We start from the raw sequence: 26935 nt of genomic DNA, 5'->3' as shown, positions 1-26935 counted from the left end.
ACACACCTGCCCCTGTCTGCAAGGTGAGGCCTTGGGCTCGTACCCGGCGCGGCCCTGGACAAGCCGTGCTGCAAGTTCAGAAACTGCTGCACCAAACCGCAGCTCAGCTGCGCTGGTTCTGTCAGCCAGTTGTCGAGCAGGGAAGGGAGAGGGTGAGGCTTGCTGCTTTCTGGGAATCAGGTGTAGCATTTGAATTTTGCACACATCCAGACATTTCCAAGCTTGGCTTGCTTATATAAAAAAAATATATATATAAAAAATTCCTTGCCTCTTTTTTTAAAAAAAGACAAAAACTTTTTTAGTAGTTACTTCTATTTTATCATGTGAAAAAAAAAGACTTAAACATCCCAGCACATAAAAAGAATTAAGCAATTAAAAAAAAAAAAAAAATCAATGCTTTCTAATAAGTCACTTGCCTTGAAGGTTCAGGAAGTGACTGAACACTTTAAAACAAAGCTACTGAGGGCTCCTTACCACTGCCTGGCCTGGCAGCTCGGGGCTTCCCGGGGCTTAACAACCCACAGAGCTCCACACCTGGAATGGGAAAGTCAAAGGACTCCTTTGGAAATCCAAGAGGCAACTTCCCCGAGGCACAGTGTAATCTAGTCACCGACTGCTAATGCAATAACAGAACATCTCTTTACAGAGCACATAAATACAGGTCTAAAATAAATAGCAAGGAACAAATCAGCCAGTGTAAGGAATGCAAGCCACAAATGGTAGCCACAACTGGCTGCTTTCAAGGTCACCAGTGAGCACAGAGGGAGAGAGACGCCTGATCGGTGCCTCAGGGGAAGGAATCTGCCCTTGGCCCCGGGGGAGCGGCTGGCACAGCCCGGCAAAGGGCTGGGGACAGCTCAGCTGCCCCCCTCGCACCCCAAACGCCCCCCCAGCCCCCGGGAGCGAGCCTGCCGGCCACCCAGCAGGGATGGCACCCACACCTGGGCCCGGCGTGAGAAAGAACAAGCGCCTTTTTCCACAAGTGCATCTGCGGGGCGGGGGGGGGGGGGGGGGGGGGCGGTGACTGTAATCTACATCTAAACCGGGAGTTATCGGCTGTTTTGATGAAATAATCTCAGTTCTCATCCGCAAGAGCGGGCTCGGCGGGGCGCTGGGCAGCGTGCTCGGCGGGAGCCGACTCCAGCAGGCAGATCCTCAGCTGATGCGAACGGATCCAGCGGAGCGCAGGCTCAGGATCTTGTCTGCACGCAGAAACCAATACAAGGTCTCAAGCCGATGATTTTTTTTTTTTTTCTTGTAAACTAATGAAATTCAGCGTGTGATTTTCCAGACACCCGTTCTTCAAAATTTACTGATTTGTTTCTATAATGCATTTAAGGAAAAGCGTGTCTTCCTTCACATAGGCATATTTGGGTGACTGTAATTTGCACAGCGGGAGGAACATGGGACAGCCACTTGCAACATTCATATCACCGACTGGTCTCTGAAACGAAGCAGAAGTCAAGTCTGGGCGAAACGCATCAATAACATGTTCCCTGTTGTTTTGGTCAAGCAACATAAATGTAACCTGAAAAACAGAGCGCGGCAATGATGAGTTATTGAACTGAAAAACAAACCAGGAAATATCAGAGAGAGAAGTGCAAACATGCTGCAAAAGCAGCTGGATGCTCTATCAATAATTAAATATAAATTGTAATGAATGTTTCGCAACCTGCAAGGTCAGTTAGTGTGAACGAGGGAGATTGTAATGGTTCCCAGATGAAATATTTAAGACTTTGCCACCCGTAAAATAAAATTAAATAAAATAAAGTAAGGAATTATTTCTTGGTAGAGAACTGCACAGTCCAAAGACTTCTTTCCTCTCTCTCCTGACAAGTTAAACAAACCCCGTGTTTGGTTACAGTCATTACATTCATGCTGTTATTGTGGTTTGGAATCAAAAGAAACAGCTCAGTTGCCTGTACGCAAACATGTAAAAGACACAACCTACATATCAGTACAGAATCTCCCCATCTCATTACCACTCTTATTAACTCACTGTTCTTTAGCTTTAAATGAAATGTGTGTAATAATGGTGAAATGTATGCAATAGTTTTTTAATAGAGTGAGGATTGGGAACTTTGATCTCTGTTGGTTTTGGCCACTAAATGGTAGTAAGGCTCTTTATATGAAAGGCTTACAGAATTATTACCACACGAAGGCAAGTGCTAGAACAGAGTTCTTTCTGTTTCTTCACTGCTTTTCTAATCATTGTTGCCATTATCAGATTGCACTTATGAGAAAAATAAGATCAGGATCACGTAAGACAACTATGGCACGTTTGTAAGTAGAACTCTAACTCCACATTTCTGACACCTGTGCTTCAGGCAGCACATCACGATTCCCTCATAAACTGGTATTATTTATGTATAGCAGAAGCCAGGAAAAAATGTGTCTCTGGCTTTAACCCAGGTGGACACAGGTTGGGATATATCAAACACCAGTACACTGGTGCCTGAAAATCCTACAAGGCAAAGTATGGAACCTCAGTAGGAGCTGCCTTCCCCGTGTGTAAGTCACTCCATTCAGAGACAAATTATTACCTAAGATTAGAGTGTGGCTAGTAGCCACTGGAGAGGAAAATGGGAAAGCACTCTAAATTCCACTGAACTCCAGAAAGTGCCCTTGTGTTCACTGGGAGAAGTAGTGGGTTTGTGATGGGGTCAGGTATGAAAAGGTTGCCCTTCTTACCTTGTGTCTGAAAGGCCACGGGAGCAAAGCATCGTAGTCTCCTTTCATGACAACAAAGAACAGGGACACGTGGGTTCCTTTTCCTGTCCCATCCCCATTCAGATAAACCCGCAGACAGACCTTGTAGCCATACTTTGCAGTATAGAAAGCTGAAAATCAGAACTCTTCATTAGTAAAGCCTCCTTTGAAAAAAAGACATAATGAGCGTTCTGGCGTATGGGAAAAGGTAGAGTATGACGTGGTTTGCTACCACAGAGATGAGAACAGACAAATCAGTACACCCTGGAGATTGGAAGCAATGAAAATCCAGCAGTTGGAATCCTTTTAGTGCCTCATGCCTCGGTGAAAATTACCTGTTATTAGCCACACAAGCATATTTTACCTAAACAAATTACTTCTCACATGGGAGATAACTGCTGCAGAAAGCCATTCGTTACCGTCAGGCACCAAGCTGTGGGTTAGACGAGACGGATCCAGCAGATGTCAATGCATGGAGCTGCGGCGGAGGGCAAATTGCAAAATGAAAGCCCAGAATAGAACACAACTCTGGAAAAGCACATCACAGCTGCCCTGAATTGCAGGCAGGAGAGCGTGAGGTCTTTGCATAAACAGCATCTTAGTTTAGGGAGCTATTTTAAAGAACCTCCTCTCCACGTGAGCAGAAAAGAAGCACCGTTCGAGAGAAGTGCGTGCGTTTTCTAAAGGACTGGGTTTTCCTGACACACGTATACGTCATGTTTTACCCGGTGAATACAAACTGACTGTTCTTCCAGTCACAGAGTCTTGTAACTTCCTGCCAACATCTGTTATTTTCCACAGAAAGACCCCATCATAGGAAGCTTGCTCAGAGAACAGAAGACTCTTATGAAGACTGCTCAGGCCTGCATCCTTCTGCGTGAGGCACCGGTGCAACTCTGCAATCTAGAAAAAGCAAATCAGTTCTCAGTCAACCCCCCTCTCCCGGCTGTTGTGCTGCAGAAGTAGCAGAACCGCTCTGGAGACCTCATGGTCTGGAGGGTCTCCTTTGATTTCTTTTTAAGTGACAGTTATGTGTCAACACCTAAGGCAAACGACTGGAATGATGGCTGGCTGGTCCTCCGGGCATAATGCTGCTTTCAGAGGATCAGTCAAACAACTGTCTTGCTTGCTCAGTCTGATCACGGCAAACTCTGAACAGTAATATTCTCAGTAATATCTAGGTACCTAATTCAAATTCCTGTGTCCATCCCTGTCCTTATCTCTACACCACCTCTCCCTGATATGTGTAAATATTTGTTATCAATAGAACAAGCACACAGACAATGCTTATCACAACTATTTACCTTCAGTTCAAGGCCTCGTATTATATTTTGATCGAGTTCACTCTGTCTCCGAAAGGCTGTGATTTCCAAGTTAGAGGTCTCCACCTCTTTATTGAGCACTGACACAATATTCTCAAACACATGTAGCTTATTTTCTAGCTCAGAAATCACTTTCTCCCTCACAAGTTGTTGCAGAACAGATTCATCTTCAGAAACAGAAGATCCAGGAAAACAGTCTACTTCCACATCCCCACTGATTTCCAGCCCCCCTGGGATCTGCAGATCAGAGATGTTTTTTCCTGCACCATTCATATTCAGCTCTGACTGTGGGATGGAACCATTTGCAGCTTTGGCAGCAGTGCACAAGCTTGCCTTCAGTTGCTTTATGTGCTGCAGCAAAAGCAGCATGTGGGCCCCAACTGCAGTTTTCTCATGCTCCTTTATCTTCTCTTTACTTCCCTGTAAGAAGATGACACTGTCAATACACTCTTGGTACAATTACCATAAGTGGCCTGGGGCCAAACCAAGCAATGTTCCCTTTAACTTCTTGGGCGAGACAGAGATGGAAGAACTGCAAGGTACAGGTCCAGCTACACAGCAGCCAACTTTCAGAGGAGACACGGAGAGAGGAAAACCAGCAAGCCCTCCAATAATCAGTTTAGGCTGTGTTCACATGTGTACACATAATGCATAGAAAGAAAACAATTGTTTACAATTTCTGTATTAAACAGGATGCCAGGCAGAGTCCCAGCAAGATTCTGAAATAAGTCCATACTTAATACATATACTGTGCACAAAAGATGAGACAAGGCAACAGATGCAAACTAAAATGCAAAGAAGACCCGTTACTGTTGTACGAGGCGTTACCCTGAAAGGAATATCCAGAAGAGAGCGGAACAGCATATCTGATAAACCAGCAGAATTGTAACAAACATCTATTTTTATCCGAAGTGAATGCACAGTGCAGGATACAGAATATCACTGGCTGAACCGCACCTTGCACAGTGCAACCACAGCAGGTCCAACATCACCTCTGCTGGTCTACTAAAAGTGGGTGGACTTTCTTTTCTTAAAGATATGTTTAAATCAAGGCCTGCTAGCTTGAAGACAAAGGCTGACTAGACCAAAGGCATGGTGCTGAGTTGGACACCATTTGAGGCCTTCTTGAAAGCATCCGTTTCACTCACCCTAAACGAACAGCCGACTTCAGAAAACCGACATCCATCCTTGTTGATTAAGAGCGTAGAGCAGTTCTGTTGAAAAAAAAAAAAAAAAAAAAAAAAAGAAGGAAAGCAAATAATCAGATACCAGTTGAAATGGATTCTTTTATTTACCTACAAACAACTAGGCTGCAATCCCATCTGCTATAAATCAAGTTAATTCAAGTCAAGGCATTACCGTAGCTTACAGTGTCCCACCAGCTTTGAAAATTCATTGGTAAATCCATCAGGAGCATGGTTGATCACAAGCTTCTTGCACGCAGCCTGGTAGTTAACTGTCCATCTAACAGACTCCATAATGATGTAAGATAATTTAACAAACCACAGTGATCCCCTAGTATCAACTTCTCATAAATAAGATGCCAATAAGCCAAGTGGCCCACCGCAGTGGAAAACACCCCGCACACAGCCACTCCAACCCTATTCCTGCTCTTAGAGAACGCACAGAAGAGCTGTGTCATACAGCACGTCCTGGGAACGAATGGATCTGTCAGACCAAAAGCTCCGACTGACATTCAGATTTAGTGCCCTTCACAACCAAAAGCATATCTCTTCAAATATGCTGCTTCTGTTGCTCCTGTGGTTCTCCTTGAATATTTAAAAGGAAAAAAACCATTTCCTCATTTTTGTAAGACTGAGAAGATAATTTAGCAAGGTTACTTGTGGGAGCAGGGAAGCGAAGGTAGTCAGCAGAGCTATGCTGGGATGTAAAAAGTGCCTAGATATACTGCCATATCTGAAGATGTTCTCAGATGTTAATTTAATCTGAATGAACAAGTGACGTTTTTATGAATTGAAATAAAACTGTACTGAATTCACTCATCTTTTACCTACCTTTTCCTTTGATGGAGCTTCGGTTTGCACGCGTTTTTGTTCCTTACATGAATTGGCTTCACATGAATGTTCCTGTCATTACAACAAGAAGAAAAGAATTCAGTACATTATCAAAATCATTGAGCATCGTTATTTAGGAGTCTCTGAAACAAAGCTTGTGTTTGGGAATGCTATTCACATTTTACAGAAACTTGGGGATTTGGGAGGCTTTTCTAGAAGAAATTATGTATTATGGAAGGAAAAGTTTACAACAAGTTTATTGATTTCTTCCTGGAAGGTGTGGATTTAAGGAAAAGTAGAGAAAGGAAGGGTAACTACCCCAGGAGCAGTACGAGCTCCACAACACACGGTACAAAACCCTGTACCCCTGTTCAGAGAGTGCCCGCTCTGGGCCTCACGACGCAATAGGCGGCAGAGTTCTCTGGCTTCTTTTTAAATGAAATAACATTCAGAAATTTGGGACTAAAGCACATCTGCTAAAACGGGTGCTGCTGTCCCCTGCACAACGAACTGCAGACTCAAGAGGTTTCTCAGGCTAAGCCTCTAAGCTGATTACTCCTTCTCAGCCTAGCAGGCGTGTTCGGTGACGGATCTCCAGATGCAATACCTGTTAAGTGAAAGTACAAACTGTGATCTCTCGCTTACGGGGCCCAGAGCTTTTGGAAACTACTTACAGATGCTCTGCAAGGTTACCTTGGGAAATCTGATACAAGACTGGCAATGTACAAGACTTGCCCAGTTCAAGCCATAGTTATGTGCATACAAACACACACACACACATATATATGCAGTGACATGCTGATGAATTACAGAACAGAAAGCAAATATACAGGAAACCCAAATATAAACTCTACTTGCACTGACTTCATATAGTTTGCTTAACATGCAGACCCTTCTTGCATCCTGCTTATTAATATTTTGAAGGCTGGAATCCAAATTTTCCATCATGATGTGCTAATGCAAAATGCATTACCACTAACACAAGACTTCCTGCCATTTCTGGCTCCAAGAAGGGTAAAGTAATCCTCCTGCCATTGGCTCATACAACCGTAATCTGTGTATTTAACACAGCAACTGTCAGCTTTCAATTCATACTGTTCAGGGGGGCTGCCTTTAATCTTTATAAATGCCTTTGCATGCCAGTACATTTCCTACAGCAGTCTAGAAATTTTTTGATAAAGCCACTGCAGCAGCCTTCAAGTCTCCCCTGCAAAGAGTGCTGAGGTTTCTCTTTTGATCCTCAGAAATACAGCCATAGGTTCTTCTCACTCTCTAACTCATTTTTTAATACTCTGTATCTTAGCTATTGCACAAAGTATGCCTTTATTTTCTTCCCTTCTGCTATTTGACTCCTTCAGATCACTGCTTTCTTGAGGGGGAGAGGGGCTGGTGAGAAGTTTCTTTAAAATATGGAAATGCAAAAATTACAAGGCCAATAACTGATTGGCTAAGATGGAGAGAACAAGAGCAGTGCCCAAAACCTACTATTTGCTCCCAGAGGATTGTGGATACAAGGAATACACAAAAATAATCAAATGCCATGTAACTGCAAATTTAATAAAGCACATCATGTAACCAGCAAAATTCCCATTTTACAAATACTAACTAAAGCAGGCAGAGAAAAATCAACAGCTCAAGGCTAATCCCCTGCTTGGTTGCCAAGGTTTCCTAACAAAAAAATTAATTAGACGATAGCTAACCGGAATGAGTGGGAGGAAAACAGCTCTTCATTGCAGGAAAATGAAGCCCACAGAGGTGCATCTGTGGGATTACAGACCTCTGAAAGGAGAAAGGTGCTCGGGGAACACTCATGCAGCTCAGGTTTCCTCCTCCAGCCTGCCTACTGCACTTACAGAGGGCTGAAACGGATTAAATGTTGCCACCTTCTGGTATTTACTGTCTCTCTGAAACACACACTGGATTTAGCATTGGTAAATTGTGCCTGGGTCCAGATACTCTTCTCTCTCTGTAAGAGAGTAAGAAATGAAGAGCACAAGCAAAAGCTTCCCAGGGAGCATGTTTCAGCCAGACTGCCTTATTCTTTCCCCTGAGGGGCTGTTACCTCTATGTTGAGTAAATCTTACAGCTCAGTATTTGGAAAGGTACAGGTTTGTGACAGTTATGACATGCAAAGCTATCCACTGCTACCTACTTCAAGCTACATTTTTGAGATATTCACAAGCCTCCTGCCATGTAGGTCTTATATCACTATGCCCCCATTCCAGGACAAAAATCCCAAGGCTGGCAATTATTCTCTTTAAATCATCTGGAGGGAACAATATTCATTATGCTACACCCCAAAAGGGGGTTGCACTCCAGCAACATTTTCAGTGGTAATAGAGCCCACAGGGTCAGAAGTTAGGTGGGGTTGGGATGAGAACAGTTTCAGAGCTTTTGAATCAAAACACACGTGTCAGTGTTAGCAGGTGTGGGGCATCTCTCGTTCATGCTGCTCTTGCTTTGCTCCAGGAGTTTGTAATCACAAAACGTCCTAAACAACAGATGATGCACTTCCATCATGAGGCTGAGAAATGTGCCACTGAAGCTGTATCTTCAGTAACCTCTTCATATAAGAACGGATAATTTTCTCAGCAGTCTCTCTATATAAGAACAGATAATTTTCTATCACTTCTGATCTGCCCCACCACACCATTTCCTCCTTCAGCAACACAGAAGAGTTTCTATTAGGTCACTTGATGCCCTCAGACCACTCCCAGAATTTGTACTGTGCTGCATCTACAAAAATGGGTAAAAATAAAGAGCACCTTTTATTTAAGTTAAAAATCTGCAAGTCAGTAACAAATAATGTTGCCCTGATATCATAATTTTGAGCATTGACTGAGAAAATCATTACTTTTAAGAAAGAATGGAATAGGTTTAGTAACGTAAACTTAAAAGTTTGATGAGCAACCACATTATTGTATATATATTAAAAAAAAAAAAAAAGAAGTTGTTTTAAAGAGGATTTTGAAAAAAATGCTGGGGACAGACTAGTGTTACCCTGTATATACACATACAGGGAATACACACATATATTTTGCAAGTTCCTGTCACAACAGTGGGAAACACAATCGAAACGTAAAAAATATAAATTAAACATGTTTAAATAGTCACTGAGAAATTTCAAGCAGATTCAGAGTATACTCTTCCTGGTCTATACAGATACTGCTGCTAATCTGGAGAGTTGTACCTGATCATATGTAACAGAAATATTATCTGACAAAAGCCTGCCTTACAAATCTGTGGGTAGTTTTATTTTGAATAAAACTCCTGCCACTTTCAAGACCTCTTCCCTGCCACTGCCCGTGTTCTGCTTCTGACCCACCTCATACTGGGACACAAGCTTTGAGAGAGGAGCTAAAACACAGGCTGCCCAAGCCCTGGATGAGCACACAGACATTTCCTTCTCTGTTGTAATATCACAAGTAGACTATCAAATGCAGCTCATTTTTCCCTCCAACACATGCATGGAAAAATTAGCAGACTCAGGAAAATTAAATATTCTCCAAGTGCACTAGCATTCATGAAATCAGGATGAAAAATGTCATGATAGATTATTCAAGCCATTAATATAAAACCCTCATTTGAAACAGAGAAATGTTCTTACTTGGTATTCACTACTGGATAAGCTTCGCTTACACTTCTGACATACTGTCACGTTATTAACACATCCATTTTCCAAATGATCTGCGAGTTTCTTTCTCATCACCATGTGTCCACAACCAGTGTGACAAGGGATTAAAGCATATTCACATAAGGTCTGATGCTCCTGGAAGTAAAAAGTTATAAACCAAAATGTAAACTGCAGATACACATTTATCTATAAATAGTCTCCAATCTGCCATCCTAGATCTTTGGTTTGCATTTCTTCTAAGCTTGGGTAAAGTCCCACTCCACAGTGTTACTGAGATTACTGGTGAAAAATTCACCAACTTTACTGGGGCTTTTTTGTTAATTCTTAACTTCAAAAAAAACAACAAGCAACTTCTGATAAGTTTAAACATGAAGCCTCCCTTGAACTATGTCTCTCTAGTGCTTTTATTTGAAAATAACATGATTCTGGTCCCAGCTTTTTTCTTTGTATTACAGGATCCCTAACTTTTAGCCTGTTTTTTTGGGGGGTGTTTTGGGGGGCTTTTAGTAGGGTTTTGGCTGTTTTTTTTTGTGCACTGAGACCATCCTGCTCTAGCCGGTAGGATGAATGAGGTTAGTCTGCTGACATCTCTGCATAGCATAGAAGAATGGACATCTGACCCCTTCTATGCAACAATTACGACACAACCCTTACCTATATCTGAACTAACTTTTAAAATGTTTCTTTTTCACTATTTGCATCCTCTCATCTCAACAAGGCAAAATATCAGCATTACTTCTTTCATAACTATGTCCAACAGGTCTACTTTCAGATTCTTAAAACCACAGTATTTCAATAAACACTGTTTACTCTGACCTCTTTTACTGAAGCTTCTGTAGGCACCGTGCCACAACTGATTTTGTCTTTAAAGAGAGATGGCTGTCCCCTACAGAACAGGCTCAAAAATGCCAATTTCTATCACACGCCTAACTCTCAAATCAACATTGCCATGTACTCATGCTGAGAGGGGCTCCAATTCTCAAAACTATGAAGCTAAGCAAACTGGGTAGATTTTTCCTTGAAGAGAATACACACAGAAAATTTGTGTAAAACTAGACAAGAAAAGGCAGCAGCACCTCAGGTGCTTATCAGATACAGACTCATACATGGTACACAGAAGACTCCCTGTTATAAATGCAGAAAGACCCTCTGTTCCTACACCAGGGGACCAAAAGAACTGCTTTAGTATCAGAATTACCTGCATTCTTTCATTATTCTAATTTGCATGCCAGATTCACAAATTTTACCCATATAATTATTTTTCCTGGGGCATTTCACATCAGTCTGAAAAGAACGATGAACATGTTCAATCAATAGGACTCGTTTATGCAGGAGGAAATTATTTCTCTTATAAAAACATACTAAGGATATTGCCCATAACAATGTCTTGGAGACTGAAGTATTCTGGTCTGGTCTGTCAAAACCTGCCTGTAGCATCCTTGCATTTAAATAGTAAGTAAACCTACTGGAAAAAAAACCCTCATTGTTGATGTAAATTTGTGCAGTGTTAATTTCACAATCATTCAGGATGTTCTGGATTTGGTCAAAGCCCAAGTTAATGCAAGTTTTTACATACTCTGTTGGTATAAATCATGATACCTTTGCAGTTTCTAATGATGTTGCATTAATTTGTGTTTGCTAAGAGTATAGTGTCATTGTCTTTCCGTTCCCACTCAAGTAAGAGTGCATGTTAATTTAAAAAAGCAGCCCTTAAACATACTTCAAAATTTTTCATGATACCAGACCAACTGCATCCAAGGGTTGCACAGTGTATTTTGAGTTCAGAAATCTCTTTATTAATGGCAGCATCACCAAAAGCCTGGAAAGTAAACACAGCAAGGAAAAAAACACTGGTCAGAAAGCAGAAACTCCAGCATGCATTTTTGACATAGGAATAAAGTGACTGTGACAAAATTTCAGATCTTGATAAACCCCTTGTATTTTTTATATTTACTGTACTGACACAAGACTCTCTAACTTAGCAAGTTAATCTTAGTGTAGTAGAAGCCCAAACAATTATTAAATAATTTATTTCTTACGGTTCAAAAATAAACTATTTGATGAGATATAAATTTACTGAAAATATGCCTAGCCAACTACAGCTATTATTTTAAGTTTCTTTTCACAGAAGCCTGAAATATGTCACATGCAATGAATGTGCTGACAGGACCCTAACTATAGAGCGCTGCCATGTGCCACTCTTAATGAATGCATTTCATTACTGGGGTCATTAACACCTCCTAAACGTGCTGCAGAGAGGACTTGAGACTGTTCTGCAGAAAGAGTACATTTCTCAGACCATAGCTGTTTCTATTTAGTATGGCACTGTGCACTAAAGAAATGTAAACCATATGTGAGTGGGGTTTCTTTGCACTACATAGATTTTTTCATTATGTTAACCATGAAAAATGGTGCAATTATGATGTAAATTATTAAATACTACACACTTTTAATATTACATCTTGCACAATCAAAATAGAGACACTGACAGAAGAACAAGGCCTGGTAAAGTTAATGGCATGTTTTTAGATACTCTGTTGCTAAGTACAGGATGCAGAGGACTGCAGATTTCTCGTGCAACAACACAGAGCAAGGCAAGAACTGGGGGGGAACCTTTACAAGTTGAGGGAGGAAAGTATTTAACAAGTGATGCCCACATTTCAATAACATTACTGAAATTCTACACAACAAACTAAAAAAAACAAGCAAACAAAATTATCAGAAGCAACATTCCTGTTTTATTTTTTTAAAATCTAGATAGAAAATGTCTGTACTTACCCACATTTGTTATATTAAATCACACAAAAGAAGCACAGCCAATTCTACAAATGGTAACCATGAGATACATTTCAAAGAAACTCATTTCCTAATCTCAACCTGCAAGCAAAGTCCAGAAATTTGCACACAAGTTGCAAACAACTCCACAAACAAGGAATTTAAAAATAATCATGTAGGCTGCACAAACACATGTATGGCTCCATCTGCCTATATGGAAGAGTTTATGTGAATAAGCTAGCAATCAACATATTAGTGAAAGCATACTAGCCCCATACTCAGAAACATTCTAGTCTAATTTATGAGCAAAATCAAAGAAAAGAAATTCAAGCTATCAGGCACATGGTGGCTTTTTCCCCCTGTGTCATAAGAGAAAAACTCAAGGAATTTCCTGACATTACAAAATAATAATTTAAAATATATTTAACTACAGGGACAGTCCCCACAGTGCTTGGGTTTCTTACTGCTATGTGCATGCCCTGTACTTTTTGTTTCACATTTGTAGTTGCTAAATCATTATGGACACTCTTCAGGTAAAAAACAAGGCAGGAAATCCTCATCTCTTCTTTTATCTGCACAGGTCACTCCTGCAAAATATTCACCTGGACCTCTGCCTTCTTATCTGGGAACCCGAGTTTGCACAGAACTTCTTTAGGGACCTGAGTCAGACCCTCGTACAGTAAATGAGGTAACTCTCACAGACATAAAAGTGCTCTGGGTCAAACAGAAGGAAACGGAAAATATTTCTCTCTGATTTAATATATTGTAGTTGCCCATCTCCCCTCTTGCATTTTGGCTATTTCAAAGGAAGATGTGGGTGCAGAGGCTGCTGATGGTGATCACGGGTGGCTGTCGTCACACACATGCGGGCCCAGACCTGCCTGTCCCAGAGCTGGCTGTGACACTGGTGGAGGTCCCCTGCCACGTCCCATCCAAAAACCACTGCCAGATGCACTCCCCCTTTGCACTCTGACCCACATGATGTGTATCTTACGGCTTCTAGCTAAGGGAGGACTCTGGTCTACATCTCACGTGGTCAGCAAGATCAGGTAGCAACAAGTTTAACAAACGGATCAATCTGACCAAAAGTTACCCAGGATAAATCCAGCGCTTTCGCTCTCTCCAGCTAAGGTTGGACCTCTGCAGCTGAACCAGGACCTTCAGTTGCCGTACCACAACCACAGACGGGAGAGCTACAAAGCTGTTTGTGTTCAGTTCAGAGCAGAGAACTGTCCCTAAGCAGTCCCGTGAGTGACAGCAGCCAGGGCACGAGCAGAGGCTTGTGAGGATGCCCCCACTCTTCTGATTTCAGTGACAGATGCAGATGCTCAGTAACTGATACTGATAAACAGCACCATGATAAGACCTGAAGTTTATGTTGCAGAGGAAGGGATCTTAAATTAAAAGTGTAATAGGGAAAGGTTGGGAGTTACCACAGAAATAGATCATGGGATAAGCTGAGGCAAACACACATCCTGATAGGGCCTTTCTTTTCCTTGTGTAGGTATCTTATTTAACATATAAACACATAAACAGATAGCATAGGAAAAAAACATTAAGTAAAACCACAGCAAAGGTAAATCAGAGATGATCAGGAATAGATATAAGGAATAAACCTGCTAAATGATCTTCATTATTCATGTTGTTTACAAACTCTGACCATTTATTGTAAGTTGATTTATATAGGCAGATCCTTATGCCTTTCTGGTGATGGACTTCATCTGGACTCTCAACAGGCGTAAGAATCTGCCCAGGCAGAACAGCTTGCAGGAGTGGGGCCCTGTTTACAACAACCCACCCACAGATTTTGCAGAAAGTTCCAGCAGACTTAGTGAGAATCCCACAGCAGAGAAATGCCAAAGTTGTAAGAGAACTGACAGTCAGCATAGAATAAGTTCATAAGGGTTTAGCAGTGCCTATTTGTGGTTATATGATGCATGAAATTCTGTTACTTGGAAATTTATTGCAGAATCAAGGATTTTTTCTGAGATATTACAAAGTTCAGCATTAACTGCAGATTCATTATTTTGTTACAGCCACTTCCTAAACTTTGTCTTTTTCCTCACTGCCAGCTGTCTATTGGGTTTCATTTTTCCCTAAAAAATTCTGACAGAATGTGTGTGCCTTGGTATTCCTGCACGTAATCAGAAAGGAGGGAAAAAGACAAGCTGGGACTGAGCCCTATGGCCCTGTTTGTATTCAGGATATAGAATAGTGCAGTGGTCTGCCCGGAAAATCACACAACAGCAAAAGAGATCTGCACCATTAAATTACAGATGAAACTTTTGCAAGTGCATAGTTTTTACCAGTTATTATGTTCAGTTCTATGTTTTCCACTATTTCTTCCAGATACCCTGGCTGTCAAAATACTTTCTAGGCAATTCGGCTGGCTAGCTGACACTCTAGTTTTTCTTAGGGATGCTCCACCTTTAAGTCTGGTAACATGTTTGAAGTGTACAGAGAACCATGAGATTGGAAAATCAACTAGGACACTTACTAAGGAGAGTAAGTAAAAGCTAAGACATATTATTACAAGTAGGAAAGCAGTGGTTACTTTCGGACAATAAAAAGTTAATTATGCAGAAGAGTGTGGGATTTTATGTTGCAGAACCTGATGGACTTGGAAAGTCCTAAGGCTGCCATAATACTTTTAAAAATCAAAATCTATGGGAAATCAAAATGTCTAAAGCATAAGTTAAAATGCGTAATTATCAGTTGCTATCACATTTTATATTATTGCCTCCTAAACTCTAGTCCAATGATGACTACAGTAGCCCTGAGAATGGTTAATGATAAATTAATGAACTGTGAACTACAACTTACCCTTTCTTCTGCCAGTAGGCTTCCCTCACTTAAAGTGCTTGGATCTTCCTCTTTACATTTCTGGCAAATTGCGTTTTTATTGTTTCTGGCACAAAGAAAGAAGAATGAAATAACAATCAGTTGGTGTACTGTAGATTAGGAGATCTTTGGATAGACACCGACACAAATAAAAACATGAAAATTGTAGTTTCCAGAATCCATAGTCTTCGCTCATTAACGGGCCAATTCTTGAACACACTGACATCAAATAAACCCCTGATATTCTATTCCTCAAGATGAGAACTGGTCTCATAAATCTTACCTGTATTTCAGCAAAATAAAAGCAGCCCAGATCGTAAAAAAGAATAAAGGTGGAAATGTATTTATCGAGTTAATTATGCAAAGACACCACGTAGGAAAGGTAACATGAAAACTAAAGTCTTTTAAAGCACAGAAAATGCCCTTTTTCCCCAGATAGGTATATAGACTTCAAATTAAAGACATAACAGAACCAGTGCAGAATTGAGTTCTAGACAGTTAACACCCTACTGCAGCTAAAAAAGTGTTTGATTTACTCTCAAAATATTTAGCATAGTGTTTTATATAGGACAGGCAAAAAATAAAACTTTACTAGAGATGTATTTCATTGCCAGTGCTGTTTAGCGTCCAGGCAAACAATGAACTAACACAGACTGAGAAGCCCATCAGAAAAACATCCACCCAACCAGAGCATAACTGATGTCAAACTGTCATAATTAACTTATTTGAGCCAATTTCCCGTTATGTGCTACAAGACTCCAGTGGGAAGGTATGTTCTGTTCTGCTGACAGTTTTCTGAATTTATGGCTTATGTTGCTTCATTAAGGGGTTTTGTTCTACATTTACAGTAATGGATTTATGTGAGTTGGTAAAATACATTAATTTCAACATATTTTTACATATTATACGTTGATCTTCAAATCGCATGTGGCCAGTGGACTGACACAGCTTTTCAGGTGCCCCACACTGTGAGCAGAGCTGGGACTGCATGACTTGGCATACACAAACTAGCCTACTACAGACATCCATGAGGAAGGGCAGTAACAGGCTTTAGACTTACTCAGCCAGTACAAAAGCCCACTCACTGAATCCTGACAGCTCCTGTTTTCCAAAACATCAATGTTAAAGTCAGCTCACTCACGGAATTGTACTGCAATTTCACCTCTCACATGCAGGGCAGACATACCCTTTTCTACAGGCTCCGGATCAAGGTGTAATTGTCAAAAGAAAAAGCAGGAGAGAAGCAGCTAATCAACCAAAGCAAATCTCCACCCAGCTCCTGGTTGCCAGGTTCTCCAGGACTGCCGCTGTCATTGTTTATCACTAATGGCAGCATCACCTTAACAAATAGTGACCCAGCTGAGTTATTAAAAATAAAACTCTAAGATAACGTTTATTAAAATCCCATAACATCACTTATCAAAGGACTGTAAAGTCCCATGGAACTATGAAGTCAGCCTAGTTCTTCAGGGTTAAATCAGAATCATTATCTGACACTTACAGATAGAAAACATCGGTCAAGCCCAGTGGAATTCCACAATGGAAGCAAGAAGGAGTTAGAGTACCCTGCAGTCCACCACAGGCAAGTACTTCCAGACAGTGAAGTGACTGTGGGCCAGTGGGCCAAGCAGCCACAGACTCATCTACCGAGCACAGCGGCATGATACAGCTCTCAGGAGCACTTATGGCCACAGAATACGCCACAGCAGTGTGACCCTCTGCAGCAAGGACCTACCGTACAAGCCAAGACAGGCAGGCTGAGCAGAACCTATGCCCACAGAGCGTTTGCAGGGCTTTCTTCAGAATGTTATTGCAGTTGCTGCACAGGTACTTCTGGTCAGGCACATCCTCACAAATGTTAGTGGGATATCCAAAAGGAAATTCATTTTCATCAGGAGAAGAGCTGGACACATCCTGCGGCCCTCTGGTTGTTTTCTCAGCCATCTGAAGTAAACTACTGTCAGAGATATGATAAGGTAAAAAAGTAGGTGCTCAAACAAGCAGACACACACTTTGATGTGAGAGAATATATCAAGCATCAGAGTCCATGAGCAGCACCAAACCTGTGCAGTAATCTAATGATCTGTTTAATTGAGTCTGTCGCTAACACGTGACTAAATGTCACAGTGGGGTTTGACTAGGTACCAGCAGGAAATTACTGTACATATTTAAAATTTCCCTCAAACACAACATGAAAATGGACAATATGTCAAAATGAAGGGTTGGGGTTTTCTTTCCAGAGTTTTTAGCCAGCAGAAAGATGAAGTAAATATTGCCATCATCTTAGAGTTACAATCCTATCGGTCCACATCACACAGAATTATTTCCTGTAGAGTAAATCCCCAACTGCCTTCAATTCCCAGCAGCCAAAACTGGTGATTACAGTTCACAGATGCAGAAACTGAGCAACTGATGTGTTTACAGTGACTTTCCCTAAATCATAAAACTAGTGGCAAAATGAAGAAGAAATTCTCAAGTCCACAAAAAGCTTAACGCTTGTGCTCTTACCAGATAGGCCTTGAGCCACACATGCCAAGGAGTCATGCACATTCAGTATTGGTTTTGGTTAACAAGAGCTGTGCAGTTCAGTATTTTGGGAAATGCAACCAAAACTGATTTTGGTGTCTCTGCAGTCACTTGGAAAATTCAAGAAAGGTTTTCATCCAGGATCCTAGCGCAGTTTGAGCGTAATAATGCCTTTATAAATGTATTTTCTTCCTGTAACAGTACTGACACACAACAACCTATCTCAGTATTATCAAAAGTAACACTGATTAACAGGTGTCTGAAAAAAAATGAAGCCAGACTGCCGGGGCCAGGCCAGGCACAGAAACAACAGCATGACTGCCATGCAGAAGATAGGAACGCCCTGGATTTAAAACACTCCTCTGAGAACAAAAAGCATTTTATTCTTGTCTGGTTTAGGCGATTCCCCTGGCTTCCTCAGGCATCTGACAAGGAGCTTAGCAACAAGCGCAGGGGCTGCCCAATCCGCCAAGAACCACCGATTAAAACCCGCAAGGCTGAACGCGCACCCGCCGGCTAACAAAGCCGTGGCAGGGGCGGCGTGGGCCGGTGCCCAGGTGAGGACAGGCCAGAGGAGCTGCCCACGGTTTCTGCCGGAGCGCTGTTTGTGCCAACAGAGCCCAACCCTGCGGGTGTTTTAGAGCGATAACGCCCGGTAAAACGGCAGCCCCGGGGCAGGGAGAGGGGCTGGCAGGCCTCGGCTCGGCTGGCACCCTCCATCCTCATCCCCGGCTCCGCGGGGCAGAGAGCCGGCAGCCTCGCAGGCAGCGGGATGAAGTGAGAGCGGGGGGGCAGCCTCCGGGGCCGGGCAGACCCCCCCCTCCATCCCCACCGGGGGCTCATCGGGGCGCGCTGCGGGGACGAGGCCCCAGCGCCCGGCGAGGTTGAGGGGCCGCGGCCGGTTTCCCCTCAGCGCGGCGGCGGGCGGGAAGCGCGCAGGCCGCTGTCGGCTGAGGCGGGAACCCGCTCTCCTTCCCTCCCTCCCTCCCTCCCTCCCCGCTCCCCTTACCTGAGCCCCCCCGGGCCCCGCAGCGCCGGGCCCCGCAGCGCCGGGCCGGTGGGACCGGGCACCGCCCCGCCGGTGCTCACCGCGGTCGGGGCCGCCCGTGCTGCAGGCAGAGGAAATGCAGCCGGGCGGCTCATCTGAATTTCGGCGACTGCTGCCTCGCTCAGGCCGGGAGGAGCGGGAAACCCGAAATGTGCCGCTGGGGCCGGGGAGAAGCCGGCCCTTCCCCCGGCCGAGGGAGCGCAGCCCGGAGCCGGGAGGGAGCGGGCGGCGTCCCGGGAGGGCGAGGGGCCGCTGACCCGCACCGGCCCGCGGGGACGGGGATGGGGAATTGCGTAAGGAAAGACCCGAGGGTGCAAAGTCCCCCGGGACAGCTGAAATGGAAAAATCTGTTTGTGTAGTTAGTTCCTGAAACTGGTGTGATTGTGGGTATCTGGCAGGGTGACCCGGCCCCATAACTCGGGCAGAAACTCCTGCCTGCCCAGAGCACAATTCCAGTCAAAAATGCCCTCCCCTCATCTCTGTCTGCTCGGGGGAACCCCACTGCCCCGAGGAAGGGAGCAGGAGACTTGAATTTCCTTCTGAACCTCAATGGGAAACCTCCAGGAAGCCTCGCTTTGCTTCACCCTCCAGCTGTTCTCGAATGCAGATAATATTTAAAACACCAGGCTAACACTAGACAAGTAATGTATGCAAATTCTTTTCAGATGCTCAGTGTAGTAAAGATTTCTACAAAGGAAAGTTTCACTATCAGAAGGTCCTTTTTTCCCCTGACATTCACTATGAAATCACATGCTGCAACCCTATGTACTAGGGACTTGGTCAGATGAGAGAAAGTTGCAGATGCAAATCTGTTAGCTCTTCCTTGTGAAAGAAACTTGGGGAATACCACTGGGGGTGAGTCCTAGCTGAAAATCAAAAATAAGAAGCAGAGGTCGTTCTATAGATGCTTCACTCGGCTTGTTACTGTGCTGCATGTACAACAGTTTGCATCCAAGTACCTTGTGACTGCGTGCAAGCTGATGAGGAGGTGATCATTCATCAGTGAGCATCTGCCTGAAGTCTGACACCTTCCTCTCTTGTGTGTGCACAGATAACTGTTCCACATCTAGAACAGCTGCCCTGGGTCACTGTCCCTGACATGATTACAGATTACCAAATACAAAACCAAACAGACTGTAGCTATACTGAGTAATAGATGGGAAGGAGGGCAGTTACTGGTGTCAAGCCACAGCCCCTCCTCAGGTAAGTGAGGTACATGCTGTAGTGCTTTGTTCCATTGCTAAGAGAAATATTGGAGTTAATTCTGGAATTATTTTCTCCTCACATTGTTATAAACAGATATGTTGATGTTTTCATGAAGAGACAAGGAGTACCCATAAACTGCTCAGGCAGCGGTTTGTGTGACTCAGCCCTTATATTTGCCTGTATAATATAACCACATTATTCTTTTTCATGCGTTCCTCTGCTGCACACATATCTTGTTTATTGAATTCCATTAAACCTCTACCTTTTTGACTCAAAAGCACAATGTCAAACAAAGCAAGAATAAACAAAACATTTTCCTAGGCTTCAGAAGGGCAGTTTAGTTTAAAACCAAATACACCTAAAGAAAAAAACCTCTAAAAAGATAGCCAGGTCCATGGGTATGATATATATTTATCCTTTATAAAGCCTATATACTGGAAGTCTGTGTACACACAGGAAGAATTAATCTTGTAAGTATGCAGTACTGTGAGGATATTATAAGCACCAAGCCTGGCACTGTTTGCAGAATAGAGGCTAAAGAAGTTCATAATATTACCAAAAAATAGCATGAAAAATGTTTATACGAAATAATTGAGATTGCAAATTTCAGTCATCTTGTGGTAAATTGAAAATAGCAGGAAGTATTAAAGAAATACTCAGAACACAGAAAGAATGTACCTGGTCTCTAAGGCAGACAGCTGCTCTGTTTTCTCTACCCTTTCAAGCTCTGCTGCCTGTAACAGAACATCCTTCCCCGGTTTGCTGCATGGGCAGTGGCTTTTCACAGCTGTGTGCTAGTTCATTCCTGGGACTTGGAGACAAATAATGACCATTTTCTCGTGGTGAGGATTTTTAATTATAAAAGTCCCATTCTTGCAAGCAGCTTATCCAAAAAGTTTCCTACATTTGTGTCCATAATTTCTTTAACTGGTTTATTGAAAATTCACCTATGGGCTAGATGCTATTTTTAGTTTAGCCCTGTAGTCCCACAGGAACCAGGATGCAAGACTTTCCAAATGGAGGATTTGATCCTTCACTTTGTCAGAAAATCCTTTATTTACTTTTTGTTGAATTAGACAGGCTTTTGACAAGTGACATGATTTTTTTTTTTCTGAAGGCCTTAACAGTTTAAAAATTATGATGCAAAGGAAATTGCCCTTAGAGAGGGAATTAAACATAAGCCTGATGGAGCCAATTGCAGAGTCAGTTTTAGGGTATCCATCTGGCTTAGTGCCATACATCACTGGAGCGCTGCTGGATAAACCACTAACCTAGGAAATGCTTCCACCTTCCTCTGTAGAGATGCAATAACATTTGCTTCCTTTTGTAAAAAACATGGATCTCACCAGATGAAGAGTATCATGTGCAGTTCAGTACTGCTGTCACAGCGCAACATGACTAATTTAGCAACATGGGTGTGCAATTACCTGATTGTATACAGCCATGGTATGTGCATGTGTAACCTTTTTTAAGAGCCAGGATGTTAATAAGATTTGGCAATGAAATTGTGGAAGAGCAATACGACGTCAGTTTTATTTTTAAGGCTTCCAGTTTAAATGTCAACATCCACCTATGTGAGTGAGAAGACTTTCCCTACTAATATTTGCAGAATTACATGAAATGTCTCTGCATTTCCCTTTCCTTCTATCTACTTCTCTACTGTAAATGTATTTGTAGATGCTCTAAGTGCAGAGTCTTCAGGGCCATGTATTAACTAAAGTTAAAAGTCCATGGGGAAAGTGTGATACAGTTTTAGTAGTCCTCATGGCCTGAAACATTTGCTTTCATTGTTTTATGAACAGGATTGTTAAAATTTATGGTAACTTAATCTGGCACAGGTAGTTTCTGCCAGGATGTGAGTTAGTTTCTGAAAAAGTGTTTAAAATATTTCTGGATGTGGCTTTTTAAGATTTCGGAATATAAAGAGGTGTAAGTTAATAATTTCAGAAAGATTAGTGTTACACCCATGGGTCAGTTTCTGTTTCAGGATGAAGGGGCACCTATATGCCTCCTTTCTGTGCTGTTAGCTTGCTCCTTTTCTTTTGCTTTGAGACTTCTCGAAAGTATTACACCTCTGTGTTAAAAGGTGCTGAATTACACAAAGAAACTAAAGATAAGTTTTTGGTACTTTCCAAACTAGAGATATTTCCTCTGGTGAATTTCCCCCATATGAGATCAGTTAACCGAAAACAGGATGTGGCTCACAGAGAGATTCAACTTTGAAGCTTAACTTTATTGTAGAGCCATTCCACCATGCTTAGCATTTCAGGGCACTGTGTTACTATTTAAGGTGAATGATCTTTTTTACAGCCAAGGAAAAAAAAAGCTCATAAGGGAATATATTTAATATGAGTATTATCTGTTTAAAATAATCCAAGATCTTGAGACTTTTAATGAAACAGATTTCTTAATACATTTAAAAATGGAATTTAGGCTCTGATGCTAAGTGTTTTAGAGATCGTAGTCGAAATGTAAATAGTACTGCTAGAGCTGACAATCTCATTTCAGAGAGATGCCTGAGATAGGGATGTCTCATTCTATGAAAACATAATTTTTCAGTTAGTATAAATTATCTGGAAATGTGCACATGCTCTAGGAAACCCAGAAAAATTGCTAAAACACGGGAAGGAAAACTCACTGGTAAAAGAAGATCCAGTCCCCATGAGATGCTGTACTTCTAGGAACTGAAGCCAAGTGCTCCAAGTCAAGGATTCCTGCCTGTTCGTAGCTCTGATACTAAGTAGTTCTTTAACTTCTATGCTATTACTTCTTTTCTGACTTCAGCTACCCACAAAATAGGAGTACAAGACAGTAGCTATGGAATTTCATCAACTCATCTTCAAGATGAAAAAAAACCCCATGAAGAATTATGAAATTTGATATATTGTTATCCTCAGCAAACTTGACAACTTTGCCACAATTCAATCTCTTGTCTATAATAAAATCTTTAAAAATGTTTCTGTTCTATCTGCCTGCACCTACTACCCATTGCAGCTCTGCTTTGTTATGGTGATATCCTAAAGACACAGCAGAACTTATATTACAAGAGATGGAAAGTTTCCCACTAACTTCCATAAGAGTTGGACTGTAATCCTCAAAGAGACATCAGGAATCAATTTCTTTTAGTTCATCCCTGCTCTGCTTCAAGATTTTTTCCAGATCATATTCTCTGTAACATAGTATTACCCTCAGCTTGCTAGTAATTTTTTTTATTTCCCCCCAAATAATAGATGTTCTGGAGCACCTCTTCAGCATTTGTCAGGAAAAAAAGCACCCATAAAATGGACACTGTATATCATTTATCTTGTTTCAGTCGCTCACTAAAGCAGTTTTCACAATACAAACCAAGGAAGAGAAGGGGCTAGAGAAAACTGAAGTGTTTCTCTCTGTCATAGTGGCCTTGATAGTTTCCTATGAGCAATACTACTTCAGAGTAAAACATCATTAAGAGATTACTGAGCCTGCCTCTGATTTTAGGCAATCTAACTAGGCAGACCTTCTTTACATTAAGAAGCTTCTTGGTTTACCTGTCTTGGTCACTGTGTCTCTGTATCAGGACAACACGTGGTCCACACGTGTGAAGCCAACATGGACCAGTTTATGACAGTTTCACCAGTTTAGGCTCTGTTTTCTGTTGCAGCCTGTCTACATTAAGGGCTTATGCTGGCACTTGTGGTTATGCTTCTGTTTCTCTTAACATATACAGAGCCTGATCTAAACTGGAAAATTCTTAGCTGCTTATTTCCATTCTTAATGCTTTGGAGAGAACTCTGGGAACAGGAGCTGTGCCCACTGGGAAGCCTGCCAAAACACTCTTCCAAAGGTCTGGATGTAACATGAAAAAACAAGTTCAGATTCAACGTCTTTTGATTATAAAACAGCTGGCAAAATATGGGTATTCTACCAATAACTCAGGTTACTTGTACAGTGTGCTATAGAAACCTATACGAATATCAGAAAACTCAGAATTTCTGAGTAGGACTAATTAGTGGAAACAGAAGAAGGAAACAATAGGTTTCTTTAATAATGTCTTCATTAATTCTCATTAATTAAAAGAATTGAGGGGAGAGTGAACGCTATGGTATATCTCCACTAACCCTTTCTGAAGTTACTCATTTGGCTAATAAGAGAGAAAAAGAAAAAAAAAAAAAAAGATAAGTTTAGAAGATGTTCTTTTACACATGATAGAAGCAGAAAGAGACTGACTATGCACTAACCTGCTAATTTGCATCTCTCTTCCACTGAGACCATAATTTACTTTGCTATTGTAGGGTCACTAATAGCATTGGATTTGTCTTTCCAACAGTATTTTTCAGCATGGTTCATAAACCTGAATAATTTCCACACCACCACACACAATGTCTATTTGTACCTGTATTTCATGGGCAACAAACCCAGGGAACACCAGCGTCCCAAGAATTATCCAAAGTTTCACATGAGGAAAATGATACTGTAAAGAAAACCACAGCCCCCATCAAAACACTGCTACAGAAAGAAAACTCCTGAGTGTTCACAAACCAAGATGCTTTTAAGGTGGAATATGATGGAGAAAGGAAAATATATTTTAGACATAGGAGAAGTCTGAATGAAAAAGTGAAGTTGGAAGTGGGAGAAAGCAGGCACAGAGAAAGACAGGTCTATATTCTGAACAGAGGCAAGCAGACTTAGTGTTTAAACTCCTGAATAGAAAGAGTCTTCTCATGAGGCCAAGTGTCTTGGCAGCTTTGCCAGTGATGGGACTCCAAAAGTACATCATCACATACAATTTCCCAGCAGCGGCCTTGGAATTGAGCCAAGAAAACAAACCTTGTAGCTCCGTGTCGAACATCTGCATCACAAATTGCATGTTGAAACCCCAAAGCAAGTGAATGGGGCACAGAGTGTCTAGGAAATGAATGCTCCCATCTGTTCAAGTTCAGTAACAATGGGTCATCCTGGAAGAAATCACAACACAGATTGGCTTCGTAGTGCAACAGTTCAGAATTGTGGCAAGTTTTCACAAGCTAAGGTTGTATTTTCTTTGTGGCAAGATATGCACAGAAAGGAGATTCAGCATTTTTTAATCTGGTTATCTAAATCACACCTAATGCTTTTTCTTATCACAAATATTTTGCTTCAAAGCCCCAGGACTGGCAGGCAGGGCCCTGGGATGTGGTTTTGGCCTGGGCTGCTCTCTGCTGGCACTCACCCCAGGGTTGTCCAGAACTGGGCATGGAGATCGGCAGGACCACGGCAGACAAGGGGCCAGTGGACACGGACAGGAGATACGCAGAAGTGTGGCTTTCTAAGAATTTGCTTTGAACTCATGTGGGTTTAGATACATTCCCCCAGTTCCTGGTATAAATCCATGGAATCCAGTTAAATTACATCACAGATCAATTTGACCCCTCAATGTTTCCATGGGAGGTTTTTCATCCTAGCTTGTTTTTGAGATTCCTGACCAAAACAGAAGTTTAACTGATCCTGCCAGGCTTCTGCAGTGTCATATGGAAACTGCGAAATGGTGAAGTTATCTAGATTTGATAGGAAGCCACAAATGACACCAGGGACATAAAGAAGATTCCCCCATCAGCCTGGGTTGGGTAATTGTGCATAACCACAAGCTGGACAAGTTTCATGGAGCTTGAAGTTTTAGCGTGAAAATACATCTCTGACTATGTGCTAATAAAAACTATGTGCTGCCTTTTCATTCACTATGTAAAAAGAGATTCATCCCAGAAACTGAAATCTCTGCCACAAATATATCTCCAGCTTTTTCTTGTCAGTGGGAATACAGGCCTTTACAAGAGTCCTTCCACTCTGTTCTAAATTTCACCAAGCTAATGCTTTTCATTGGCTGCTTTGAAAGCTCTTATCTGACAGCAAACGCTGAACTCTGGGGAATTAATGCTGTGATTATCACCCAGAATGGTTCTCCCCAAACCATTGTTGAACATGGCATGAAGGATATGTGGGGAAGTTTAGTGAAAATCAGGACAAAACCAGACCTCCTGACTTGCACCAAAAGCAACTGCAAATGTTACTTAAACGAATTATTCAGTACATACGATTGTAACATATCCCAACTAACTAGGGCAAGAAACAAAACACCTTTTAATATTGCACAGACTGGTGACTCCAAACCTTTGGAATTACACTGATGGTGGAAACTAATACCTATCTCTACCTAGCTGTCAGAGCCTGGAGATAAATATTCTCCAGGACCTTACAGCAGAAGGCTTTTATGGAAAACTTTATGATTTGGGCAGTGAAAATGACATTTTTATGGCATATTGCTTTTTATAAATAATGAAGGAAAACTGGCTAATCAGACTCTGGCAGAGACAGACAATGCAGCCACGTAGTAAGTGCGAGTCTTCAGTTACAGCTGCAGTTTATGCCCAACCTGTCACCACCACTAGTGTTTATGTCTATATATTGTAAATCACATTTCAGCAGGTATAAACTGGCATAGTGAAATGTGAATCTCCTTGTGTGTGGATGTGTGAGATGTTTATGAATATTTTCTCTTTGGAAAGAAAATTTTGCATTTACTTTCCGCGAATAGGTTAAAGGAACACTGGATCTACAGATCCAGATAGCAACTATAAAAAATATAGCTCCTCCAAAATAATTGCAACAACAGTGATTTGCATTAGCTGAGGATGTGCTCCATGGCCTCACAGTATAAATTGCAGAGAACATATAATAGCCAATGGAAAGAATGCACAGTTGAGGTTACTCTCGTAAAGCCAAATTAGACAATGCAAATCCATGACAGGGCTCGCTGAAGCCAGCTTGCAGTGTACTAAACCCAGACTCTGAACCTCTCTGTTTCTTTTGGAGTACTTTTAACCAATGCCAGTGGGGCTGCTGTCAT

The 26935-nt window shown here is 41.9% G+C and overlaps 1 protein-coding gene across 5 annotated transcripts; it reads right to left on the bottom strand.

Annotated features, from left to right (window-relative positions):
• Positions 1 to 1228: 1228 nt before the first annotated feature.
• Positions 1229 to 18951, bottom strand: TRAF1 (TNF receptor associated factor 1). Of its 5 annotated transcripts, none has more exons than XM_042786468.1 (12): positions 18832 to 18951; positions 17805 to 18025; positions 17032 to 17253; positions 15279 to 15363; positions 11401 to 11499; positions 9654 to 9815; positions 6047 to 6118; positions 5180 to 5245; positions 4014 to 4451; positions 3435 to 3612; positions 2692 to 2840; positions 1229 to 1528 (listed from the first exon to the last, which is right to left on the bottom strand). In XM_042786468.1, exons 2-12 carry the CDS (start codon positions 17825 to 17827, stop codon positions 1310 to 1312), a joined length of 1713 nt encoding a protein of 570 aa, XP_042642402.1. In that variant the 5' UTR covers positions 17828 to 18025; positions 18832 to 18951; the 3' UTR covers positions 1229 to 1309. The 5 variants fall into 5 exon arrangements, with proteins under 5 accessions (XP_042642402.1, XP_042642403.1, XP_042642406.1 ...); XM_042786469.1 differs by having other exon boundaries at positions 17032 to 17250; XM_042786472.1 differs by lacking the exon at positions 4014 to 4451.
• Between the last annotated feature and the right edge of the window lie 7984 nt (positions 18952 to 26935).

The sequence above is a fragment of the Tyto alba genome, unplaced genomic scaffold (genome assembly GCF_018691265.1).
Source record: "Tyto alba isolate M040663 unplaced genomic scaffold, T.alba_DEE_v4.0 Super-Scaffold_11, whole genome shotgun sequence".
Classification (NCBI taxonomy): domain Eukaryota; kingdom Metazoa; phylum Chordata; class Aves; order Strigiformes; family Tytonidae; genus Tyto; species Tyto alba.
This window is presented reverse-complemented; position numbering and strand designations above follow the sequence as displayed.

Bases quoted from the DNA above. Each gene is read 5' to 3' on its own strand.
- TRAF1 (XM_042786468.1), bottom strand. From the start codon at position 17,827: ATGTGTGGCTCAAGGCCTATCTG. The intron at 4,452-5,179 runs GTGAGTGAAACG...ATCTTCTTACAG, and splicing joins AAGTCGGCTGTTCGTTTAGG to GGAAGTAAAGAGAAGATAAA. The intron at 3,613-4,013 runs GTAAATAGTTGT...TGCTTTTTCTAG, and splicing joins TACGAGGCCTTGAACTGAAG to ATTGCAGAGTTGCACCGGTG.